Here is a 23,936-nt window from a genome sequence, read left to right as displayed (position 1 = left end):
TTATTTAATACTATTTTCTCTTCAAATTTTAGTTAGCTTATTTGGCAGTAGTTACCTTAGTTTTAATGATCTCTTTATTGGTTTTTTTTAAGTGGTTTGGTTTTTTGTTGGTTTGTTTTTTTTTTTTTCCCCCCCTGCACCGCTGATTTTCGGATAGTATGTATATTTTTAGTAAAAGGATACTTCAGATCAGGGCAGTTTTTTAGGTAAAATCACAAAGCCATAGGGAAGAATGAGATTTTTGTTCATCTGTAATTGAATATTCAGACCCAAATTAGTGGAACACTTTCATTATCCAGATACATAAATAAAATAGAAAGTGCTAGCTAGTGTGCCATTAATGTAGAGAAATACTACATGTGGGTTTTAAGAATATTCATTCTCAGACCATCCTAGTTCAATCCAGGTAAAGGCAGGAACAACTTTATTATATCTGGGAGAATCTTATTACAGTCCAGTAACTAGAATCCAGGGTCATCCATTGCTCGTAATTTGCTTTCTAATACTGCAGTGACATGCGTGCCAAATCAAGGTTTTCGTCAGAAGAATCCATGCAGGGTTATTGATTCGATAAGAGAATTTTATCTCATGTACAGCATTCTCCAACTTTCCAAGGCATACTAAGAACAAGATGTCATATGGTTATCCACTTAATGTTCTTGGACTGGTGCTTAAATTGAATATAGGTGTGCTCTTCCAAATGAAAGAATCGCATAGTTGTCTCTAATCCTAACAAATGTTGCTCTAACTTTTTGTTTTCCATATCAAACAGATTTTCAGTCTTTGGCATGCATGTACATACTGAATTGCCTTGCTATCCCTTCATTATTAATGATGAAATGTGGGACATTGGAATAAGAGCAGAATATGGTGACTGGTCAAATGACTAGTGTAGCTATTCTTTTTAAGAAAACTTTTTCTTATTTTGTATTTCAGGTGATATTTGAATCTGTCTCTTTGAAAGGACATCCAGGGTACATAGCTGTGGATGAAGTCAGAGTTCTCGCCCATCCATGCAGTGAGCATTCTTTGTTTTTCTAACTGTATCAACATGTTATATACCAGGCTTTGCAGTCTAAAGGAGTGATTTACCCAGTTGGGTCAGCACTAAAATGTCTTCTTGTATCTCTCTGACACACCTAAAGACAAGCAGCCTTGCATAATTATGTATCTTTGCAAGTTGTGCAAAAGGCAAAACTGCTCTCAGGCTATAGCTAGCGCCAGGACATCTGTGGAAGTCTCTCTTCCTCTCTTGTTATGAGAATATAAAACTCATTGTTTTTTTTATTTCTGAATTATATTGCTGTAGAAAGCAATCTAAAAAGCTTCTGATAATATCCTGTGTGGTTAACTTAAGAAAAGAAGAAACAAACCAGGTGTGTGAGTATTTTCTTGGTAAAGAACATATCCCAAAAGTGTGTGTGTCTCAACAAATGTTAAACTCACTCAGCACCGCTGTAAAGATATTGAAAGTAAATCTCATTCAGACAATATGCTTGCGCAGGAGTAGAAAATAATGCAGGTTCATTACACTGTTCAAAAATATTAGTGCTGCATTTGTTCTATTGCTTAGTTCCCCCCGCCTTTAAAGAAACCTTGAGCCTCAGTCTTTGAGTCTGAACTTGTTTGGTTTCATCTACAGTGTGGCTTGAGGACTTTGTGTGTCTAGATTGTGTATACAGTATACAGTTTCTTCTAAAGAGGTTTTTTTAACAGCCTTTAACAGCCCCTCTCACTGGTTCATAGTTTTAGTAAGTCAGTGACAGCTGCTCACAAAAAAGTCATGGATCATATTGATGGAGTGAAATCAGCTGGTTTTCTTGCGATACAGAATTTCAAAGAGTAGCTGCCATTCAATGTGACAGACATGGTTCTGCTCAAGTTTAACAGGACATTTCTGGTAACTGCAGTGTGGTTAATTGCTGTTTAACTAAATTATATTTGTATTTACCATGTGCTCATTGCTCTGGCCTTTGGGTGTATTTACTTCATTAAGAAATACTTACAATCTGTATTAACCAGATGTTGCTGATAACTGGCAGCATCCAAACAAATCCCCCAAATGGTCTGCGTGCGTTCCACAGCACGCTGGGTGTGACTGATCCCTTTACTGGGAAAGAGGCCACTGAACAAACTATGGGGCAAAGCCTAGACAGGAAAGTTATGGGATTTAAAAAAAAGAGACAGGATGCTGTGTTGCACCCCTGCTTAATCAAGTATTCAAACTGATTTTAAATCAATTTCTCCAAGTATACGCAGGTCCCTCTTCAGAATTAAGTACATTCTTGGTGACTCGAAACTGGGTTAACTGCTCCATTTTGAATCAGTTTGCAACCTGCAGCATACAGAACCCCTTACAAGCTGCAAGTTCTCTGCAGTCTTTGTAAATGCTCCTTCGGTCTGATTCCCAGTGTTGCTTTGGTGGTTCAGCGATGACAGCCAGCACGGTAAATGTCACCAGAGTGTGTCCCATTGACTTGTACAGGCTCTGCCCCTCATATTAGTTTTACAATTGTTATAACTCAAAACACAGGGACCATGAAGCTCCTGATGACCCTGGAAGTTACTGAAATTACTGGTGTTATTTCTTCATTTCTGCTTTACCTTCATAGGTGACAGTGTAGCAGACAAACCTAAGTATCAGCAAAACCACAATGAAATGCCCCTAATGACACAGTAATGGAGAAAAATATCTTCCCGGTGTGACTTAGTTTTTTTTTTTTTGTCCTGTGAAGGAGTGCACTGGATTATCAATTTTCGTTATGCTAAAAGCTCATTGACTATGTGTGCATGATAACTTGCAATCACAGGACGTCCCCTTTGCTCCGGAAGCTGGGCAGACCTGAGGTCTAGGAGTTTGGGGTTGGTGTGGCTGCACTCACCCAGGCTACACAGCTTCATATTTGGAGCTGGCTTGTATCTGCCCAAAAAAATAAATAGTATTAGCCTGCAGACATCACGTAGTACATTCTGACTGTCACCCAGAGGTAGTTTGCCACTAAACTTGGGTGCAAATTACGGATCCCCAGAAAGCACAAGGGTACAGAGTCACTATCTTTCAGGAGCTGTCAGCAAACTGAGCGCGTGGCGAATGGGATACAGAAGCTAGATAAAAACATTTGGCATGTGTTCTCTGTTCATGCGTCTATAGTAGACAAATACAAATCAAGCTCCATGCATGCACAGACACAGATGCCCACATCCTTTTGACGCTATTTGGCTCCAATAGAAGATGACAGGTTGGCATGCCCTCTGAAATTATGTATTTCACCTGTGTCTAATCATACTAGAAAATGTAAAGTTGAAGTTGGAGAACTCTGACCTTTACAGTCTCATAAAGCCGTTCAGTGTGTCCTGGTAAAAGTTTTCAAATGGTGCACAAACTTTCTTCTGAAGGCCAGCAAGAACTAAGTTCATTTAAAAGTGTCAGATTCGCTACTGTAATCTTTTTTATTTTCTTGTGAGCTAACTTAGAGGTAACTAAGTCTGGTATTTAGTCAAAAAGACAATCCTCTGATCTAGTTCCTTTGTAAACAAATGCGATGTCTATATTTTAATATCGGTGGTTTAATATTGAATTAATACTGATTTTAGTATCAGCAAAACACTGATATCAGTGATCTTAAACTAATACAGTGATACAATACTGTCAGTTATATGAATATTTCATTTAAAATCTGATTTGATATTAATAGCACATTATTGTTCTAAAGGTCTAGGATGTATTTGATAGTCAATAAAATAAAAAGGAAAAAAGACCCTTGTGAAAATTTTGTTTTGGTCAGTCATGCTTGACAAGCTCAGCATTTGATTGCTTTTGACCTTTTTAGAAACACAATTTTCTGAAGAAAAGAAATTACTCAATTACTCTTTATAGCAAGCAGTAAGAAATTGGGCCGATAACCATGAACTTGTGCTGTGATTTGATCTACGTCTGTGTTTTTAGATGCACCAGAGCTCGGTGTGATCTCTTAAGCCATCCTCTGTCAGATAGATCATCCACCTCACTCTGCAGTGAGTAGTTAAATACTGAAGGACAGCTTTTTTTTTTACAAAATCACTTTGTCTAGGATAGGCCCTAATGCTTTGCTGAGTGTTTATATATACATATACGTTTGTTGGTGTAACACAGTCACTTGCTGCCTTGCTCTACCCTTGCAATACTTTGCATCTTTTGTTAGGAAAAGCACCTCATTTCCTACGACTTCAGAACGTGGAGGTGAATGTGGGACAGAACGCGACATTCCAGTGCATTGCTGGGGGGAAGTGGTCACAGCATGACAAACTCTGGCTCCAGGTAAAGTAATGTGCTTTTTTTTTTTTTTTTTTGTGGTGGGTTTTTTTTGTTTCTTTTTTTTTATTTGATTGGTTTGGGCTTTTTACTTTTTCAAGTAAAATAAGTAGATAGAGAAAGACTGGGTGCTGGGGCAAAATCTTTTCATCAAGATCCTCTGAGAACTGCCTTAAATTGTTTCTAGGTGAGAGTTTAAGGTGACAAAGGACAGAATCATGATACAGAAAATGGAAAAAAAGACCAGTGACAGCAAAATTTTGGTTTTAAACAAATGTCCATGCACTTGTAAGCACTTAGTCATAAAGCAGAAGAGACAGAACAAGTGGAATAGTTCTTCACTTCTGCTTAATTATGCAATCTTCTTTCCTCTTGCCCTCCAAAAATGTCCTCAGCTCAGAGTCAGTGACAGTATGTCAAGAAGGAAACCTACTCTAAGGTCTGAGATCACTACCTGGATGGTGAAAACAGGCAAAACCAGTTTGTACCCACTTTTTTTTTTCCTCCCAGTTTCCCCTGACTGCATTGATAGTAGATTGTTCCTTTTAGTCACTCACTAAAAGACCAAAACGTTCCCCCTCAATGCCTATATTTTCACCCTACTGGTTGGTCTTGAAAGACTGGGTCCTGCTATTCAGGTGGGTACAGTAACAGCCTTAACTCATTTTCAGTTCTAGAGTTAGAAAAGGTACATATATGAGACTGAAGATGTGGAGTGCATGTTTCCCAGGGAAGGCCAACATTATTTCTTCTGCCCTTTGAAGTGCTCGGATATGTGGAGTCCCAACATTACCATGCTCTATCTGTACAACTTTTCTAGAAGCTTTGAAAATAGTTGAGCTCTTTGCTTCTTCTAAACTGTGCCATTAAAAACCTGAAGTCCCAAACAAGTCAGTAAGATTCTCTTGTGTATATGTACTGTGCATGTACATAGGGCTAACATAAACTTTCAGAACACGTAAGACGGTCAAGGGTTTTTTTTATTCTCAGCTTGGACTGACGTGGCTGAGAGCCTGACTACCCCATATTTGTAACATCTGAGGCAGACAAGAATGGCCTTTGTCACTGTTGCTATGACATTTGTAGTCAAATCACTAACAGATGTTCTCAAACTTTTTTATTGACTTCAGACATTTTAATAAATGTCAAAAATAGCAATTTCAAATCTAGTTTATATACTAGGGGAGGAATCAGTTTACCCAGTCATAAAAATGAAAATTAGTACTGGGAAAAAGGCTTGAATTGGTGAGAAATGTAGTCGCCACCATGTAAAAATGACTTGACAGTCACTTTAATTGTAGTCTCATCACAGCTGTTCTAAAAATTACATTTTTATCTGAAATTCATTAACCTATTGTGTATTTTGGGCATCCACTGAGATATACTTTTTGCTTATTCTTTATCTTTTTTGAGTTCTTTCAGTGAAATATTTCTCCACAGTTATGACTAGATGTGTGTAAAAACATTTCTAACCTGAAGCAGAATGAACCTTTCCCTGTGAGAAGCAGGGGTTTGGGAGGAAATTGTTATTGTTGCTAGTGGAAACCTGTTTTCCATTCTCTAAAATTGAAACATTTAATGAAAATAGCCTTGGAAACACCCCCAAAAGCGTTTACTGGAAATCAGCAAACCAGCAGTGTGTTTTCCTTTGAAAATCCTAATAAACTAGACCAACTGAGCAAGTTCAGGTGTTTATGCTGTGGAGAACTTCTATTTCTAGCTAATTCTTCATCTGTCCCTTTTCCAGTTGGGAAAATGTAGTCTGGTATTGGTAGAGAGGTTTATTGAGGAATGTTGGACATATAAGGATGTCTGCTCATTCAACCAATTTATTTGAATTGGTCCAGAATCAAAGTTTTACATCTGAAAATGCCAAATTCATAAAATCTGTTCATTTGTAGTGTTTTCCCAGGTGTACAAAATTTTCATACCCTAGCCAGACTAGGCTAAATATACTGTGAGTCACTCTCCAGCCTTTTCAATACATATAACACATAAAATGCCCAAATATGTTTCAAAAATTAAATAGGCATGAAAACTTAAATATATGTGTAAGAACATTTAAGCCCTAGTTGATACAACCCTGTAAATTTTTCAGGGGTATGGCTAGCAGTCTTTTGAACAATTGTGCTTGTATGAAATCTAACCTAGATATGTGAATGTGGATGTTAAGAAGCATAACAAAGAATGAGTTACATATGGATGCCTAATCTGTGCATCTTCATAACTTAAATTATTTTTGTCTGCCTTTACAGCAGTGGAATGGAAGGGACACAGCATTAATGGTCACTCGAGTGGTCAACCATAGACGTTTCTCTGCTACTGTCAGTGTGGCTGACACCTCTCAACGCAGTATCAGCAAGTACCGATGTGTCATTCGTTCAGACGGTGGATCTGGAGTTTCGAATTATGCAGAATTAATAGTGAAAGGTAGGTTGCACTAAAGGAGCAGGTTTATGCAAGATGAGTATTTCCTCCCAGATGGCATCTGTGTATAAAAATTGACATCCTGTTGGACCTTCTTCTTTCATTCATATTAAATTTAAGTAAGAAAAAAGAGTAAAAGTGACATGAATTTCAATCATTTTCTTAAAACAATTAGTTGAATTGAAACTTTGTCTGCATACAGCCCTCTTCCTAAGCTTTCGTAATAATGCATAGTAGCCATGGATACTTTTAATGTAGTCAGCTAAAGAGTTTGTCTATCAGTCAGCTTCATCTGCCTGCCTTTACGGTATTTTATCAGGCATCAATAATCTTGTGACAGAGCATTGCATGTCAGAAGAGTCTGCTCGAGGCTGCTCGGAGTAAATGAGGGGATCGATCCTGCTGATGTCCTGAAGTACGCAGTAGAAACATCAGTAGTTCTTGGAGGATGCTAGGGGTTTAGCCCTGACATTTACTGTGATTCAGGAGCTGATACTGTGCCTGTCACATGCAAGATGTGTCTTAATCTTGCCTCCATGACACACAGTGAAGTGCTATTTACTGTGCTGCACTTTTTTTTTTTTTTTTTTTTTCTTTCCCTTCTTTTAACTTATATTCTTAGCTACACCAGAGGGATGCTCACTGCCTCTTAGGTGGAGAGGTCAAAAGGTGGTGAAGTTGCTCCTGAGACATTCTGTGTTTGGGGTGGGGGTGACGTCAAATGGGAGGAGTATGGGTCTGCTCGCTGACTATAATTTTATTGATCCAAATGTTTCACTTTTCTGTGAAAACGGAGGGCTGCTGTAGAAACAAGATCACTTTTGTCCACTGTAGTACTTTCTGCCGACTTACTCTGTCATTTGATGATCAGTCTACTGATGCCTTTACAATGCCTTAAATAGAGTGTTGCATGGTGCAGATATTCAGACTACACAGATTGTGAAGAGAATGCTCCTATTAGATGCCAGGTGCTTTTAATTCCCACTTGGTGGTCTTATCTTGCTCAAATCCAGAGGAGCTCAGTTGTGATTCAAATGGAATTGAGTTGCCAGGAGTAGCCTATCTAGTATTGTATCATAGCGAAATAGAGGGAGGGCAGTCTTCCAGAGCAACCAAATATCAGAATATGCAAAGCTGAGTAGGTGCCTGACACTTTCAAGTTCAACAGTATAAGAAGGGAAAAAAATAGAAGAATAAGTTATAAACATGAATAGTTGGATGTCCACCAGGAGAGACGTTGATAAGATACATTGCTGGATTACTCGGGCAGACACCTGGCTAGAGGAAATTTTAGGAGAGTAATGTTGTTATGGGAAGGTACCCTGCTCTGCTCCTTGCTCCTGTTTAGTAAGCAGGTAAGGTTAAGCAGTTCATCTGAGGTTAGTTTGATGCAGCGCTGTGACACACTGGGATTGCATGGGTGAGTGCTTCCAAACAGTCTGACTAATTTTAGTGTGGATAATAGCAAATTTGTAATGCGTGCACACAGGCTGAAATGAAAGCAAATTGGAATTGTTTAATTCTGAAGAGATGTTTATTGAATTGCAATAATGTACTTGGGTATATATTAAATTAGTCTGTAATTGAAGTTTTGCTCAATTGATAGTCCTGCCCCTAAACCCACTAAATCCAAGCTAATACTCTGCTTCTCACATGCTTTCTCTTGATCACTTGAACATAAAATCATAGGGGATTTCTTCAATGAAGGTTAAGGTTTAAAAGTGTTTCTGTGTATCTTTTTAATGTAAAGATCTGTTTGCTTCCCTATGCATAAGATGTTTTATTGTAGTATTGAGAAAGGAAAGAGTAATTTACATTTCTCAATATTGAATGATAGTATTTGGTAGATGCAGAAAGAGAGATTTTGCTTTGAAATACATGCACTACTTCTACACCCTAAATTGGGACAATAGATACCTATTGCAGCAAATGAAATGATCAATGAAATTAAACACACGCCACCTTCTGCTGCCCGCCCCGAGTCCTCCCCTTACTTGTCTGTGTGGACATCTTTACTGCGAACAGTGTATTATGGTGAAGTAATTAGCGGAAATCCTATACAAAAGATCATAACTTTATTAGTTTCAAATTATTACAGTATATTTAGTGGCAGGAGATACCTTTGTAGTACTGTGAAAATGCTTTTCTGTAGAGCTGTTTGCTGTCTATGCCAATACCTTTCTGTCTTCTGACTGTTGCAAGGCTTGTATAAATGACAATACATTTATTCTTCTCTTTGCACTCCAGAATCATAATAGTCAAGCCAGAGAAACCTATCATTTCCTTCTGTACACCTCACCATCCTTTGGTGCTCCAGTGGAAATAGCTCTTCTCTATTTCTTATCTCTCGCTGTTGCACATACAGTAATTTGATACAATTTTGTACAGGGTGGTTTTCAAAAAACCTAGAGATTCTACGACTTGCTATACTGATCGCATACGAATGGAATGCTTCTTGTCTGTAATTTTCTTTTAAGTAAAAGCTGCGTGGCAGTTACTCATATTCTGAACTAAATGTAGGTTTTGCTTGTGTAAAGATTGTTTAAAATACTGTGGAAATCAGCTGGAATCTTACCATTTAAGGTAAGTATTAATGATAGTGCCCTTCCAGGACACGTCACATTATGTAAGGTTGTGAATAACATTTTAAACTCTGTGTGTGTATATGGAGGGAGCCAATTTTTCTGAGATTTTCACTCTTCAGGAAGTCCCTCAAAATTATTTTGTTGCTACCTGATGCAAATTCTTTTAAGGCTCATGGCATTTTCTTAGAGTCTGTTCTGGGTAGGGAGTACTCCACGAAGCCCCTCTACAGACCTCCAAGCGTATGTTCTAGTTCTCTTCAGTTTTGTCTTAGCTGATTTTCAAAGTGTTCAGTTAGTCAACGTGGATGAAAACCAGTCTGTCTCTTAACTGAGTGGCTTTCTGTCATCCTTGTGATATTTGGGACAGCTCATCTTTTATCAGTCACTCTTTTTTTGGAAGGTTTTTAGATGTAAGAAGCTGATACCTTCAGTGACACCAGAGGTTTCTTTTTCAGAGTTGCTTACTATTTTTTCTCTAGGTCTTTTCTGGTATGATACTTGTCACTGTAGTTGTACCATCTGTTTATTAACTCACCAGGTACACTGTGGAAACTGCTCTAGTGATCTGAGTCTTTTCCTCATAAGTAGACACTGGAATTTAAAAAAAAAAAAAAAAGCCACACAAAACTAAACAAACACATACACAAAAAAACCAACAAAAAACCCCTGTCGGGTTATCAGAGTTGAGATAGTCAAGTGTGAAAAGCACACTAAATAATTAGACATTTCAATAAGTCTACATATTTAAGCTTCTCCAGTATTAAATATACTGTGCAAGTTCCACGTTCACAATTATAAGGCAAACTCATCAAGGAAAACCTGTACAGGTATTTTGACTACCTCAGTATTTATTATTAGAGCTGTGTCCAGAATAGTTTCAGTTAATTATTAAACGTCAGGAAGTCCTATTAGAAGAAAGAGCTTTCTGGAGGTTAAATGTAGTAAGATATAAACACATCTCTGTTCTACAGCTGAGCCTGATCTTGGCCTGGAGCTGGCCCTAGAAACATTGCATCAGGCTCTCCAGAGGTTTCCTTGAATAAAACACGTGCAGTGTAGGTATGAAAGTATATAATATGGCGTTACACGTGTACACTAGAGTAGAGCTTGTTCCGGGGATAAAAACACGATTGCCTTCAACATAGTTGTTTAGGATGCTAACAAACTCCAATGTCTTTCACTTCATATAAAGTAATTACTGAGAGAGGTGGTGGATATGAAAAAGATTCTTCAAAGTTTTTGTTTGTTTTGATTTTTTTTTTTTAAATTTGTTTTCATGCCTGATGCATGGATAGTTCTATACCCCAAGGTATTCATGCCAAATGTAATCATTAAAACTAACATAATATCCTTGCCGTCATGTGGCAACTGCTGTTTCTGTGGTGGTACTCAAGTCCTCACTACTTCACTCAGGAGACTGGGGGTATTGATATGAAAAGTAGGCGCTGGTACTGAACCATCCTCTTCTGCCATCAGGGTGGCTAGCAGACGGAGTCCATTCCCGCCCTTGGAACCATTTAGGAGATAAGCTCAGCTGTGGTATATATGTGTTTTAGATTTTACTATTAAAAAAGTATTTTTTTCTAGTATGCATTAATAAGTTCAGATAGGAATTCTCATGCCTTGCAGCTACTTATCAGACTCATCCAGATCTCAGAAGGTGCTGGGTGGATTTAAATTCGTCTGCCTGAGTAGTGCACATTAATCAAGATCCTCGAAGTTATCACCTTGTGAACAGGAGAAAGTCTCTTGCTGGCACTACCAATAGTATCGGTAAAGCTGTGATAATGAGGGTTCCCCTCAGGCTGTGCGCTATCTCTTTCTCCATCTTTTCCAGTTTACACAAATAGACTCAGTCTGCAGAATTTACATGTACTGTGCCATGAGAAGTAAAGTATAGATTTGATAAAGCATGTAATGATGTTGCTCTTTTGAACACTACACCAGCACAGAATGGGTTTTGTGTGTGTGTGTGCATGCAAACCATTTATGAAGGTTATGCTGGCTTTGAAATTACTGAACAAGGGAGAATGGCTTTGTGATTGTAGGGTGTCTGAAAAAGCCACTTACGTTCCTTTTTTTCTTTGCAGTCACAGTGGTGTAGGGAATGTAATACTCCCTTCCTCGGTGTTCGCATCTGGCTGGTAATTACTTGAATTTGTCGTTGCTCTGTTCAATCGTCTAGTTTGGTGTAGTCCAATAGCAGCTGCTTTAACTCAGTTTTAATCAGTAGGTGGGTGTGTGGTGAGAAGAGGGGAGGCAGAGAGATTACAAACACTCGTGCACTCTCACCAAGAGCTTTAACTCCACTTTCTCTTGTTTCTGTCCATCTTAATATCTTTCTGTGAAATGGATGGGGGAAATACGAAGACAAAGCCATTGTTTCATAGAAATCCGCAGTTAGTATGAACAATAGGTGTTCTTTCAAAAGGAAACATTTCCTTCTCCTTCTGTTTAACCTCCAAAGTAGAACTGGGAAATGAAGCCATTTTCTTGAGAACCAATTAATGTATACTTCACATACAGGATCCAGTTTTCAGAACTGCACCAAGTGCCACGTAGACTTGCAGTCGTGTTCCAGTGTGTACCTTCCTTGTTTCTCATGTTTACGTTAGTCAACAAGGTATAAATTAGAATAAGCACATCCAGGAAGAATGCAAAGCTACAGCTGGGGTACAAGGAAAGTTTGTAAACTACTGGTGTATTGACAATTCAATCTGTAGTTTTTTTCCCAGCTTTTTATACCTCTTTCTTCAGTAGCCCTTCTGTTTCTCTGTAAAACGAGCAGGGAGTACTGTCTTAAACTTTATCTTGATTGTAGCTACTTGGGAAATTATAATGGCTTTCCTTTCACATCACTGAGTTGAGTTTCAGGAATTTCTTGAAAGGTTAGTGGTGTGCATCATTTCTGGGTTTTTGTTTGTTTGGGGTTTTTTTGTTTTTTCTTCCCAAGGCACGTGTAAATCCTAGAGTTCTGGTTTTATTCTGACTGAAATTTCACGTGAGACTGGTAGAGGTAGGCATGGGATGAATTTGCTTGGACTTGTTTTTAATGTATAGATTTCTAAGTATGATGTTGCTGATGATGTATAAAGTTCTTGGCTAAATACAAGGTATAAATGCAATAATAAATGGAGAAAGATTAAGGAACAATCTTTTTGAAGCAGAAGGGACTCGAGTAAATATCCTTCAGTTTTCCAAGGATGAAGAGCGTTACGGAAAGCTGTTTCTTCCCTCCTTGTTTGTGGAATTGTCTCCAGCCTCCCTGATGCATCTTGGGTACCAGCTGCTGTTGTGGCATGGTGCGTGGACAGCTGTCAACTGCTGTTCTGCTGACTGGAAGTCATGGGGGAAGGAGTCCTCAGTGGTCTTGGAGAAAGCTCTCATAGCTAGTAGTAGTGAGGAGGTATCTCAGGGTTATTTTCTTCTCCCTCTCAAGACTCTAAGAAATAGCTTTTCCTTACTTGAAGGTGTGATTAACTTGGTAAAACTTTTGGGTTTTTTATTTATCTTTAGTTGCAGTTACTTGAACTGAGTAACTGCAAGATTCCCTGTGGGGAGAAGGGAGCTTTCTTGCTGTTTTGGTTAATAACTGTCTTTCATACTTTATCTGTGTCATGTTCCTTGTTACCTCCATTCAAAGGGAACAGACGGAATCTCCAGAGAACAAAAATAATGATAGGGAAAGCATCACTGTGTGGTAGACCTTCCCCTTTCTCTAGACTCTCTCTGCTTTCCTTGACTTTTCGTGAATTGATCTTGTAGGGTAGACTGCTACAGAAAAGATGATAAGCCTTGTTCTCTCATCTCCAATTCTGAGGTGCCTTATCCCATCAGACAATATGAAGGAGAAAATGGGCATCAAAGTCTAAATAAGATGTCTTGTCAAAGCATCCTCAATCTTAAAATGTTGAAAATGCTTCAATAATTTATATTAAATTTTGGTCTTCAGATAAAATATATGATCCAAAAACTAGTGGAAATAGAATATTATTTATCGGTGTGTATTCCAGTAAGCCATACCTACCTATTAACTTCCTATTTTAGAGAAAGCTCCCAACAAACAGTGCAGCTGGCGGAAGCAGGGATGCTGGCAAAACATAAATGAATGTGTTTCAGCCTACCTAGGATTACACTTATGTTTGGAAAGTATGGACAAGGTAATTCCACATATTTCATGCTGTCTTACATCTTGCAGAAGGATAGCAGTAATGTGGCTTTCTAGTATATTGCTGCTGGGTGTAAAGAGTGTTAACTCTTAACTTGAGTTCTTGTGCTGTAGTATCCATTTGTCAGTCTACAGAGTCTTGCAACTACCAGTTGTCATTTATTTATTTTTAAAAGGAAGGGAGGAGTAGCAGTTACTTGGCCTGTATTACTTCTCCTCCCCATTAGCTTTCTAGCATGCTTGCCGAGTGTAGTCAAAATACAGAATTAACACTTTATATCACTTTTTCTCCAACCTATGCTGCTGTTTCTGGTAGGGTGTGTTCCTGCTAGATTATCCCTATGGTTTATGTCCTGTAGTCAGAACTCTCAGCCTTTTCAGTTTCTAGTTAAAATTTTCAAGAAGGTTTAAGGCAACTGCACATAAATTAATTCAGGACTGTCGATGCTCAGAAAAGAGCATCAAATGCTAAGGATATATCCTGAATGCCTTTGCTAACTGGAAACTTTCTTGCAGTGTCCAGGTTGGTAACTCAGACCACCAGATGTGTGCCACTGTAAAATATATCTGGCGGCTTTTCATTGTTCTTTGTTTCTTTTTAATGTACAAATTTTCATGCAAGTTGATTGCTAATGATGCTTATGTGACATTACAATTCAAAATTAAACTTTTTTTTTGCTTATGCCTTAGCTAAAAGATTTAGCAGAAACGATGAGTCACATACATGGTTAACTCTCTTGTGCTCATCTTTCTTCTGCCTGTTTAATTCTAGGGAAGTTATTAATGGGCTTCTATGGAAAACAGAATCTAAAGCTGTTCTTAATTTACCCACCCTGTTGTTGCAATCCTGTTAAATGCTTTTAATTCAAGAGAAGTCCCTTGAAATATCATCTGTCATCATACTTGAATGTTGGCAAAGAGTCTGGTATGACTTAGGCATACTTGGACACTTATGAGATATAATTGTTGGGTATGAGCTGTTATCTCAGCAGGAAAGATATCCTTTTCATATCAAAATAATACTTCTGTTGCAGCAGAAGAAAAACAACCTAAAAAAGTAGGGCTTTACTTAATAAGAAATGCATGCAAGGATGCATCAGATTTCTTAGTATGAAAGGATAATCATTAATATGAGAGCATTTAAGAATAAACCTGCAAAACAAAGATACAGTGAGACCTATAGATCCCATCTGTATAGGAGAAACAAATTAATTTCCAATGAAGGGAGTAGACTCTTTCTGTAGATGCAAATGCCTCAGACCAATGTGATTACTGGAACTTTTAAAAATTTTGCAGTGCTAGACACAGTGTAAAGAACTGTAGTTACGGATCTCTTTCAGAAGTGCAGTAGTTACTGCAGCTGATAGGCTTTCTGCAAAGGTATTGTATTTGTCATAGGACAACTGTTCAAAATCGCCTGTGGAAAGGACAATTTCTGTCCTGAGCAAGGTGCTAATAAATTCCCCAGCCATCTTTGCCTTGATTTAAGCTTTAGTCTTTTTTGGCAGCATATTGTGAATCTGCTTAGTACATGGCTGAGTTCCTTAGGATATGTGAAAGGTATGCTCAGCTTTTATATTTATTGTTCTAAAAAATTTGCAAAACAAGAGATAGAACAGTTAAAAGCAGTATGTTTGTTCCCAGTGATCTGCGCTAAAGACCACCTTACCTTGATGTATTTTATTTAGCTTTTTTCCCTTTGTACATCTTGAACCACTTTTGATTATATTGAGGTCTAACCCTTTCTTAGACGATCTCTCTTCATGTGCGTCCTCAGACTTTTTACAGACTTACAGGTCTGTGTGTTACACACACCCTTCTACCTCCTTTTCTTTTGAGCATAACACAACACATGCTGCAACTGGCCTACTATACGGGCACTTGGTTAACTACTCTGCTGCGTTTGGAGGTTGGCATTTACAAGCTGAAGCTATAACCCTAAGGTAAAGTAGGTTGCAAGTTTTGGAGGAAAGAATGGTGGAACTTTATAAACACTGAATAGTTGAGTTCAGAGCTAAGGATATTAGCATTATGGCAGCTCCAGAATCTTTTTGGCTTCAAAGCTAGGAGATGACAAAAGTCTTTTGAAGTCTGCTAGCGGTGCTGAATGGAGGCCATTCAGCAAGCTTGTGTTAAGTATTCAGGTGAATGGGATTTTTAAAGTTTGCATAGCATTTACCTCTTGAGTGATGGAGCTGAACTGCTTTGCTTTCAAAGTCAGTATAACCGAACTCCTGGGAGAAGCTGGGTGTTGGTTGTGTTTGCATTTGTCCTATCTGAATGAAGAGATTAAAGAACATGTGTTAAGGAAAGAATGATCACTTTGAAGTTAGTTCCCTACTCAGCTGTGAGATTATTTAAGGCAAGAAAATAGCCAAAATTGTGTTTTTGAATGGAGATTTTGCAGTCCTCCTTCTCCATCTCTACCCAATTGAAGAGTTTTGAATGGAGATTTTGCAGTCCTCCTTCTCAATCTCTACCCAATTGAAGAATCCTTTTTTTTTTTCTGAGCAAGTAATTTCCCAGCATCCATTCTAGCTGTAAGACGATGAAATACACTTCTCATAGAATCACCACCCTAAAATCTGTTGTGCTGGTTTTTAGCTTTGATCTGATGTGTTAATCTTTGGCCATGTTAAATACCACCAGTTGTTCCTCTCTTTTACTGGTGCTGGGACACTGGTTCGGATCACATCCTCACTGTCACCCCTGTCCTGCTGTGACTTTTAAAGAATGCTTTAGATCTAAGAGCAGAAACCTGCTGAGCAGCAGTTAAATAGGGTGGTGATTACAGCAAGCCCTGCCACTATTTCAATCATTAGCCTATGAATTTGAGAAAAAAAAACCAACATAATATGCTGTTTCCTAGCTCTCTACAGTCCATACTGCCTGCTGAACAGCTACGCCATAACACCTTCGAGGTGGACCTTGTAAAACATTCAGACCTCTCCTAGCGTTGCTGATTTTTCTAACTTTCATTTTATTATGAATTATTTCAACTGCACTGTTGTGCTCTGCTATGCTGCACAAATATGTAAAAACCCCTCTCTGAAGAAGTTATTCCAGTCCTCTTTCTTATTCTTTTTAACAAGGTTTCTCTGCAGTGTGTCTCTTGCCTGCCTCTCTTTCTCAGCAGGAAACTTTCCATCAGTGCTTGTTTGTATGTGAGGAAGATGCAAATAGCTGCAAGACTTAGGCTCTCTCTCTTTGGATCCTATAAATCAGTCTTTGCATATGCTTTACTGTCCTGTTTATTAGCCTGCAGCTAATACTGAATTACATGACAGACTACAACTTACAAACTCTTTCTTCCCTCAGCAGGATACAGACACAAATTAAAATGGAAGTGCTTTGGGTTGCTTACTTCCTTAATTTTCTCTTTTCTTTCCTTTGTATTATGGCAAATGCTTCTTTTATTGCTGCTGCTGCTTATGAGTTTTTGACTGACCCTTGTGAACACTGATGACCATATTGTATTGCCTTTTAATCAGCAGTATGGTATTATTCAGTCTTCTGACCCAGGTTGCTCACTAAATGGTGATTTGTTAGTATTTTCCATGATTTTGAGGTTGAAACTCTAAATATAAGCACTTCTGTGGTTGCTCTTACATTGTTTTCCACCATCCCCTTCTACTTAACCTTACCTCTGTTACATACCTTTGCTCTACTTGTTGAGTCTTGTGAATCATTTACTTTTGTTTGCCTTGTGTCAAGAATATGGTACTTCAGGGATGAGCAAGAATTTTGGTACATTGGTTTTCTTGCCTATTGGTTAGGCTGTTCAGAGCATGCAGCAATCACTTAGCTTGTGGAAAGTTTTATGATTATTGTTGTGGTCATAAACCCATATGCTCTTGAGAACTGAAATCATGTAGTGGACAAGCGTTTTGTATAGATTTCTATGTATCTAACTACCATGAGAAGTCCTAAGTGTAATGCTTTTTCAGTAATTTCTTTTTCAGGATTTTAAATTGGGGATGTTCACTTGATGCCAATATTAAATTATGTATTAAAAGCTCCGAGAGCATGAGTCTTGATTTTGTAAATGGACTCTGACAATTGAGTGCTCTGTTTATTTTCTACTGCCTACTAAGGAGAGGGCTACGTTAAAAGCTGTATGGATCAGGTGGCACATGCTGAAGGCAGACAAGGCTTAACTCCACTATCTAGAATTGAATTGCACACTGACAGTAATTAGGGAAAATACATTCTTTGTCTCAAAGATATAACCTTTTCACCATACGCATGGTCCTCTCCAAAGCTCTGCGAATTTGATATAATTTAGCATTACTTAACACTGCATTTAGTCAAGCAGTCTGAGGAAACTCATTCTGTTATAGAATTATCCTCAAATTCACCATAATTCCTTTGTATGTAGTCCTTTTGGAATCACAGTACTGTTATAGTCTTTGCAGTAGGGTTATTGGTATTTCCTGAGCAAAAAGGAAAATTTAATACTCTTCAGTAAAGCTGTGATAGTTTCAGTAGGAACTAGACTATTCTGTCTTCCAAGATTTACTTTCAAAATAGAGGATCTGAATTTTCTGTGTGCCTCAGCCCCAGGTGTAGCAGTTCTGTACTCATAAGGAAGTTTTATTGTTTTTCATGTATCTCATCTCACTTACAGATGTAATGACAGAAAGAAAAAATGTTTAATCTAATTTGACCTTTTGCAGTATGCAAGCCATAGAATTTACAAGTCATTCTTGCATCATGTGCGATACCATATGAATAACGCAGAATAGTTTTCAAAAGCGATTGATTATGATTAAAAGTTTTTAAATTATAGGAAATCTCAACAACCTTAGGTAAGCTCCTTAAATACTTATCTTCACTGCTTAGCATCTATACCTTATTCCAGTCAAATGTTTCCAGCCTTTGCATGTAACAGTCAGATCTTAAGTCTTTCTGCTAAATATAATAAATCTTGAATTATTGAATATTTTGTTGTTGTGTAGGAACTTGTATTGACCATGATCTTGGCTTAGTTAACTTATATAAGTGTCTTAAGTATCTTTGCAAGGTCCCTTGTTCTGCTGAAGCGCTGCTGTCTGTTCTGAGGAAAGTTATCTCAAACCGGATTTTCACATATATTTGTGAAACATACCTTTATGTTTCCACAATGAATACTTTTGCTTACCATGTTTGTTCTCTTTCTTGCTATGGAATGAGAAACTTTTAAACTTTAGGTTCCCCCGCTTCTAACGTAAGCCTCTTCAGCAGTGACATAAATATGTACTACACGCTTAAGAAAAAGCAGTATTTCATGCAGCAGGAGATGGTCATTGCCTACATGACGAGCTTCTGGACTCAATACAGTAACAAATAATAAATGTATTAATAAGAAAGTGTACTGGATGCCTCAAAGAATGGCTAATGGAGACTTGATGGAAGCTGTTGGTTTTCAGTTCAGGTGTGGGAAAACATAACTTTTTTTTTTTTTGTCAGACAGCCTTTTAGCGTCTGTCACAAAAAGAAAAAAGGAAATGTCTTGAGCCTCCCCAAAAGGCATTTTTGTGTCACAGAAAAGCTTTCATAATTGGGACGTGCAAGTATTTTTCTGTGTGCACTTGCACCAAATTTCTAACACTGCCTGTGTACCATGAAGGCTGAACTTGTTCCGTAGTGTCAAGATGTGTTCCCTGGCATGTTGGATTTGAGATAGTTTGAGGGGCTCCTGCACACCTACTGTCCCTAGCCTTTGGATCAGTGCATGAGTGCCTTGGGAACTGTGTGCTGTTTTATCAGCATTGAACTGGCTAGCAATGATGAGAGCAAATGGATAAATGAAGTGATATTGTCTGTGGCCTTCTTGCCCTGATAGCTGTGAACTCTCACTGTTGTCACTGTTTCTCAGCTTCATAGCATGTGCTATGGAGATCAGTACCTCATCTAGGAGGTAAATTTTCTGGATTTTTAGTTGGATTTTAGCAAAAATTTTCAGAATTCTTTTGTTTCTTTCTGTATTTATGTGCTTTAACCCTGGTAGAAATAAAGGACAAGAAGTATTTTGTGAGCATCGGCAAACGGTCTGACATCAGCAACTCAGTGAACCGGTAGTTTGGCCATAATGGGAAATGAGATACATGTGATGCTGGAATAAATGCATCTTGTTCGAGGCTGGCTCTCCCACCCCTTTTCCTTTTTTGCAGGAGTATTGTGTGGTAGTTTTGATCTTCCCCAATTTCTCACAGGCTCTGGAATGCTTTTTGTGGAAATACCAAGACCTATCGCCCATCCTTACAGCTATCATAGTGAACAGCGCACCATGCAGAATATTGGAATTTCTGGCATTTATTACTGCCTCAAAATGCTTTTTGTGAGAAAAGAGAAAGAATTGATCTCTTGGTGTAATACTTTGGAGTCTCTCATAGGGAACAACCTAAATCAAGAAGTATGTTTCAAGGCTGAGCTTTAAACTGAAAATAAGCAGATATACAGCCCAGGAGAGGTGAAAGATGGAAGGAGTGTTGTGATCTGCAGGGTATTCTGAAACTCTATGTATCATAAAAACCTGAAATAAAAAGATGAGTATTGAGTGGTGAAGAAAGCGTCACCTAGTTTTTGTATGACTTAACAGGTTAGCAGACACTTTTGATGTGTCTGCCTGTTATATCCATGGCATTATATTACTAGGGGTGGTGATAATACTATTTGTTGCAGTTAATATGGGAGGTGAGCTGAGCTTTTTGGCACAAATGCTGAAGTTTGCTTCAGCTAACGTTTGGGGGTATTTTAGGTGGGAAGGGAAAGGGAGGGTTCCCAGCCAGAGTAATACCTTCCTGGTTATCACAGACGTTGTAAGGAGGTCGGTGTTGACTGAACGGTCAGACTCATGGAGTAAAGGTTGTACAATACTGTTCACCTGTCCAAACCAATACAAGGGGTTGACTGGAGCACAAATGTGTAGGCTAATCTTAATTAAGGTTCACAGTAAGCTTAAAGGGCTTCTGTTACTAACTACTTAGGGTAGCGCTGTGATGTGTAGGCAGAATCCAGCCGTGGGTTAGTCTTGGAAAACTTTGGGTTTATGTGAACATTTAAGATGCTGCTTGCTCAATATAACAGTTAATGGCTAGATCTTTTTACATCTAAAACTTGCTGGTGCTTAATAAAAGCTCTGTTTTTATCAATTAAGTTTTATTTTTGCTGCTCAAATCTCAGGAGGCTGGCAGCCTTAGCTGGTTTTTTTTCCTTTCAAGTTTGACTTGAAAATTTCTGATAAGTAGACCTACAACCTGCCCTTAAATGCGAGGCTTTTTTCTGTGGCTTACAGTGCTACTTGCTGTTAGTTGAGATAGAACCTCCCTAGCCTTTATAGCTAGAAGATAGTCAAATGGGGCAAAAATGCGACGGGGGAAGAACTGAGCAGATGTATTTACTTGAAAAATACAACTTGGTGCTCACTATCCAAGCTGGCTTGTCTAGTGAATGGCTTGAATTTTCTGTGGAAACAGCATATGAATTGGCATATGCGTAACATGGAATATCTGTGACCTCTGAAGGCGTGCGAAACACTCCAGAATATTTTTGTACTATGTATTTGTACGATTTGCTTAACTCTATAAAGTCTAAGGAACCTCAGTACCATCTTTACTCAGTGACAGCTGAACTTTAGGAGCCTGCACCTTACTCCTGGGCTTTTCGGGGTGGGGGTTGTTCCTGAGTTTTGGCAGAGGATTGTATCTCTGCTTCAGAAGTGCTGCAGTAGTAATGAATGGCAGTGATGGATCAGATTTCTTCGAGATGTCACCAGGAAAAAATAAAGTAGAGGCAAGTACATCAGGAATGGACTTGCTGCTTACCTGAGAAAGGGCTTCCACGATGACACTGCCAGGAACTACAGGAAAGCAAATTCTCCTACTCAAAGCATGATCTGAAGATCACTTGAGAGCGTGAAGAAACACCCTTGAAAGTTTAATACTGTGCAGTTGGTGAGGTACTCTAGATGAAAATTATTTCAAGTGGCTTGTGTACACTAAATTAGCAACCTCCAATGTTTACTGCATTCACTGGTATATGGTGTACTACCTGCTTGAAAAAATAAAAAAGGGTGGTTTCTGTCCTAGGTAAAACCATTGTACATCTTTGTGTCAGTTCTTACATTTTTATATGTACCTGTTACTTCTCTTTCTCATTAGCTGCTCTCCAGGGCAGTAATTCAAGTGACAGGCCATAATGTTATCCACTCATCAACATGTCTGTCCACATCAAAATGTTTTGCTGCAGGTAAGGTGATAATTTTCCTTATATCAATCAAAATTTTGTCAGTAAGATCAGACAAATGGCCCTCTGGTTTCTGCAACGTATATTTATCCTGTTTCCAATTTGAACAAAGAATAATACAGTAGGTAATTCTGGTAGAAGTGAATGGAGAAAATAACTAATAATTGGCCAGTAAGACGTTTGAGTTGCTAGGGTTACTCCAAAATAGGTTTATTTACAATTACACCAGTGCAGTTCCTAGTATGGGGACTGCACTATTGATACCCATTGCTTTATATGTGTTTTTGTAAAAAGCAAAAGAGGAAAGCCAGTTTATTTCAAAACAAGTAACGAGAATATTCTATGCAAAATGTTGCTTTTTTTATTTTTGTTTTTCCATTAAACCAGGATTGCTTGGGCATTGCTAAGCAGAATTTGGTGTCAGATATGTACAAGTTACAGTCTCTAATGTGTTCTTTCTCTTACCATTTGTGTCTGTTGAACAAACTAATGTTCCAGGCAGTCGTATCACAAATTGAGAGTAAAAAGAAGTTCAGCTTGTTACTGGATATGTGAGATACTATGTTTGTATCCATGGGGAGAAATAAGTCAGCTTTTATGATCAAACTATGATTCAGAAGTGCTTTGCGACAAAATGTATTTGAGTAACAAAAAATCGAAACAAACCCCAGAACTGTATTAGTACAAAGCACAAAAGAATCTAACTCGCGGCACAAGTGTTGATTACCTCCCTGTGTTCTTCTTGTCCCATTGATCATTGCAGACTCCATCATGATTTGCTTGTCTTAGAGGACCTTTTCCCTAAAAGGAAATTCTATACCTGCCAAATCTGGACTATGCGGTGTACAGATTGGGCAGAGGAGCTGTATGCTGGTAAAGGAACAGAATAGTTGGCTGTTCTCTCCTGCTGTTTTCTCCCCAGGTATTACCTAGTGGCTATTCAAAAAAAGGCGTGTAATACTTAGAGATCTAGATAGGTTTTCGTTGGTTTTTGGTTTGGGGTTTTTTTTTTTTTTTGATACTTAGCATTCCCTGTCTGACCAGGGTAGTAGCTCTGATTACAGATATTATTCAAAAATTGCTTCAATGTCACAGTAGTGTATGCACCACACATTGAGAACCTCCTGTGCTTTAAGGCTCCTTAAAGGAAAAAGTCATTCTACAGGCACAGTAGAGAATCACATTGGGTATTTGCTAGACTTTTGTAAATAGATGGAGACAGGAGACAAACCAAAAGGCAGTAATTCTGGTGGTGTTTGTAATTCTCAGAAGCTTTCAAATAGAAATTTGGTTGTTAGTTGACAATACATGGCGTCCAGTCTGCCAGAGCTGAGTACCTAAACTGCAGCAGACCAGATCTTGAGTTCTTGAGAGGAATCTCAAGAACTTCAAAGGCATCTGCTTTTCTCAATTAACTGTATAAGCGGCTGAGGCACTTGCTCCCTGAGGCCATTTCATTAGACCACGAAAATGAATGCTCAAAATAGCTGCATTAGGTATCACTTAATGTGCATATTATTTCTTATTACTTCTAAAGTGGCTGTAACTGTATGCCACAGTAAGCTTAAAATAGTCTGTGTAGTAAGGACAGTGGATGTAGTTATCCAGGAGTACAAGCGTAGGTACAGATCTTGCTATGCACTGTATCACGTGTGAAAGCAAGCATTTACTCCACTGCAAATGTAAGCCTGTACTTGTTAACGTCCGTGAAAAACTGAACCCATGGGACTTAACATGATATCTAACTAAATGACTGTGCCTGGGGCCCTGAGGCTAATAGCATAAAATGTGGCAGTGCATTAGGATCACTTACCTGAAATAATACCTCAAACAATTTAGGTGTTAAATGAGTTGTCACATATCTTGGTAGGGTCTGCAGCCTGCTTTTCATTATAGATGTTATTATATTCCTGTTTGGAACCATCACTTGGAGAGAAAAAAAAAAAAGTATTCAGTAAAACCCTGCTGTGTTCAATTTTCAGGAAAATTAACAAATGCAAACTTAATTAGGGTAATAAAATCGTGAAGGATGGGGTGTGGTTAATATTGCATGAAATACATATCCAAGAAGAAAAGGAAAACAAAATTTTGTAGGGATGTGTGTTTGTATCCTTTAGTCCTAACAGGTGTGCTGTTCGAATCTGTGCACGTTGCTCTGTGATCCTAGAAGTTAATCCAGTGTAGCAGGTATGTACATTGACTTTTTGTTTGAATGCACTGCTTAGTCCCCCCACCCCCG

At 38.4% G+C, this 23,936-nt stretch overlaps 1 protein-coding gene across 1 annotated transcript in view; it reads left to right on the top strand.

Annotated features, from left to right (window-relative positions):
- The window catches only part of PTPRT (protein tyrosine phosphatase receptor type T), a 339,432-nt gene that overhangs the window by 57,976 nt on the left and 257,520 nt on the right, over positions 1–23,936 (top strand). The window contains exons 3-5 of the mRNA XM_075721369.1: positions 937–1,018; positions 4,182–4,297; positions 6,547–6,721. Of these exons, the coding sequence (XP_075577484.1) occupies positions 937–1,018; positions 4,182–4,297; positions 6,547–6,721 (373 nt within the window). The remainder of the gene's footprint in view (positions 1–936; positions 1,019–4,181; positions 4,298–6,546; positions 6,722–23,936) is intronic.

Source organism: Pelecanus crispus, chromosome 14, assembly GCF_030463565.1.
Source record: "Pelecanus crispus isolate bPelCri1 chromosome 14, bPelCri1.pri, whole genome shotgun sequence".
NCBI lineage: Eukaryota > Metazoa > Chordata > Aves > Pelecaniformes > Pelecanidae > Pelecanus > Pelecanus crispus.
Note: the sequence above shows the minus strand (reverse complement) of the source record. Positions and strands in the feature narration are given on the sequence as shown.